Source organism: Elephantulus edwardii, unplaced genomic scaffold, assembly GCF_000299155.1.
Source record: "Elephantulus edwardii isolate Elephantulus edwardi_28Jun2011 unplaced genomic scaffold, EleEdw1.0 scaffold00487, whole genome shotgun sequence".
NCBI lineage: Eukaryota > Metazoa > Chordata > Mammalia > Macroscelidea > Macroscelididae > Elephantulus > Elephantulus edwardii.
The window spans coordinates 301,041-302,435 of record NW_006400237.1 but is presented as its reverse complement, the minus strand read 5'-3'; the positions used below and the strand labels follow the sequence as shown (position 1 = coordinate 302,435).

General features: G+C 43.9%; 1 protein-coding gene across 1 annotated transcript; it reads right to left on the bottom strand.

Annotated features, from left to right (window-relative positions):
* Positions 1-317: 317 nt before the first annotated feature.
* LOC102857403 (V-type proton ATPase subunit e 2-like) lies at positions 318-598 on the bottom strand. The gene has a single exon (XM_006902986.1). It carries the CDS (start codon positions 590-592, stop codon positions 347-349), a length of 246 nt encoding a protein of 81 aa, XP_006903048.1. The 5' UTR covers positions 593-598; the 3' UTR covers positions 318-346.
* Between the last annotated feature and the right edge of the window lie 797 nt (positions 599-1,395).

Here is a 1,395-nt window from a genome sequence, read left to right as displayed (position 1 = left end):
AAAGCTAGGTTGACCACCAAGGACCCCACTCCCCAACCAGATCTTTCTCTGTGACTCAGCTTGGATTCTTTTTTCAAAAAGTCTGCTTGAACCATGTCCTTCCAGGGCTGGTTGGTATGCTGACCTCAGCTTCATTTGTAAAATCAGATCCACACTTAACAGCTCTCACTGGGACATCTGGGGAGGTCAGCAAACACTAGAAAGGGGCAGTTTCAGGAGATGGTCCCTCCTTGGAGTCAGCAGGAGCAAGTATGTGTTGGAGCGAGGCTGAAGATAAGTGGTCATCAGGGACAGTCATGCCAAGGTCGTCACGAATGCTGGGCACCTGGGGCCAGGAGTCCAGCAGTCACTCCCAGAGGAAGCGCACATACCAGATGGTCTCATTCTTCAGCTGGGGGCCAAACAGGGGATTGAGCTGGGCCAGGATGGCAATGAGCCAGAAGAGGTAACAGCAGACAGCGGTGGTCACCAGCATGGTGATAATCACTCCACGGTTAGGTCCCTTAGGCACGAACCAGGGCCCGGCGATACCGATGAGGCCCCAGAACGTGGTGAAAATGATGACCGGGAGAGCGAAGGAATGCGCTGTCATCGCCAGCGGGAGTCGCCCGTACCAGGCCATCAAACCCAAGCAGAAGAGAATGAAGCCACCCAGGTGCTCGGGTCCGGAGCCTGAGAACGGGAAGGTTGTCATTTTTACTATATTTTGTGTTCCTAGGCATGAACAGGGAAAATTTTTCCATTTGTTTAGGTCTTATATCTTGTTTCACAGAAATGTTCTGTAGATGTTTATTTGTTTTTGTTTTGGGTTTTCTTGTGGTTGGTTTTTTTGTTTGTTGTTTTTTGTTTTGTTTTGTTTTGTGTTTTGGGGGGTTTTGTTTTTGTTTTTGTTTTTGTTTTCTGAAGTGTCTTTAGCTAGGTTTATTCCTAAGTATCTCAGTTTGTGGTTAACGGTTGTAAATGGTATTACTTTCTTAGTTTCGTTGTCCGTGTTTTGTTTGTTTGATTTAATTTTTGTTATTTTGTTTGGGGTTTTGTTTGTTGTGGGTTTTTTGGTTTGGTTTTGTTTTTTGTTATTGTAAAGAAATTCCACTGACTTTTGAATATTACCACTTTGTCCTGCCACTCTACTTAATTGGTCTACTAGCTCTAACAGATTTTTGTGAAGTCCTTGGGGTTGTCTATGTATACTAGCATGTAGTCTGTGTATAGCAACAATTTAACCATCTTTTTGCTTATCTGGATGCCTTTTATTTCCTACTCTTGTAGTACTGTCCTAGAAAGCACTTCCAATACAATACTGAATGGAAACAGTGACAGTGAACATCCTTGTCTGGTCCCTGTTCCCAAAAAAAATGCTTTTAGTCTTTCTCCACTGAGAATCATACTAGCTCT

What these genes read in the sequence shown, in the direction of transcription:
- LOC102857403 (XM_006902986.1), bottom strand. Translation starts at nt 592, where the DNA reads ATGACAGCGCATTCCTTCGCTCTCCCGGTCATCATTTTCACCACGTTC.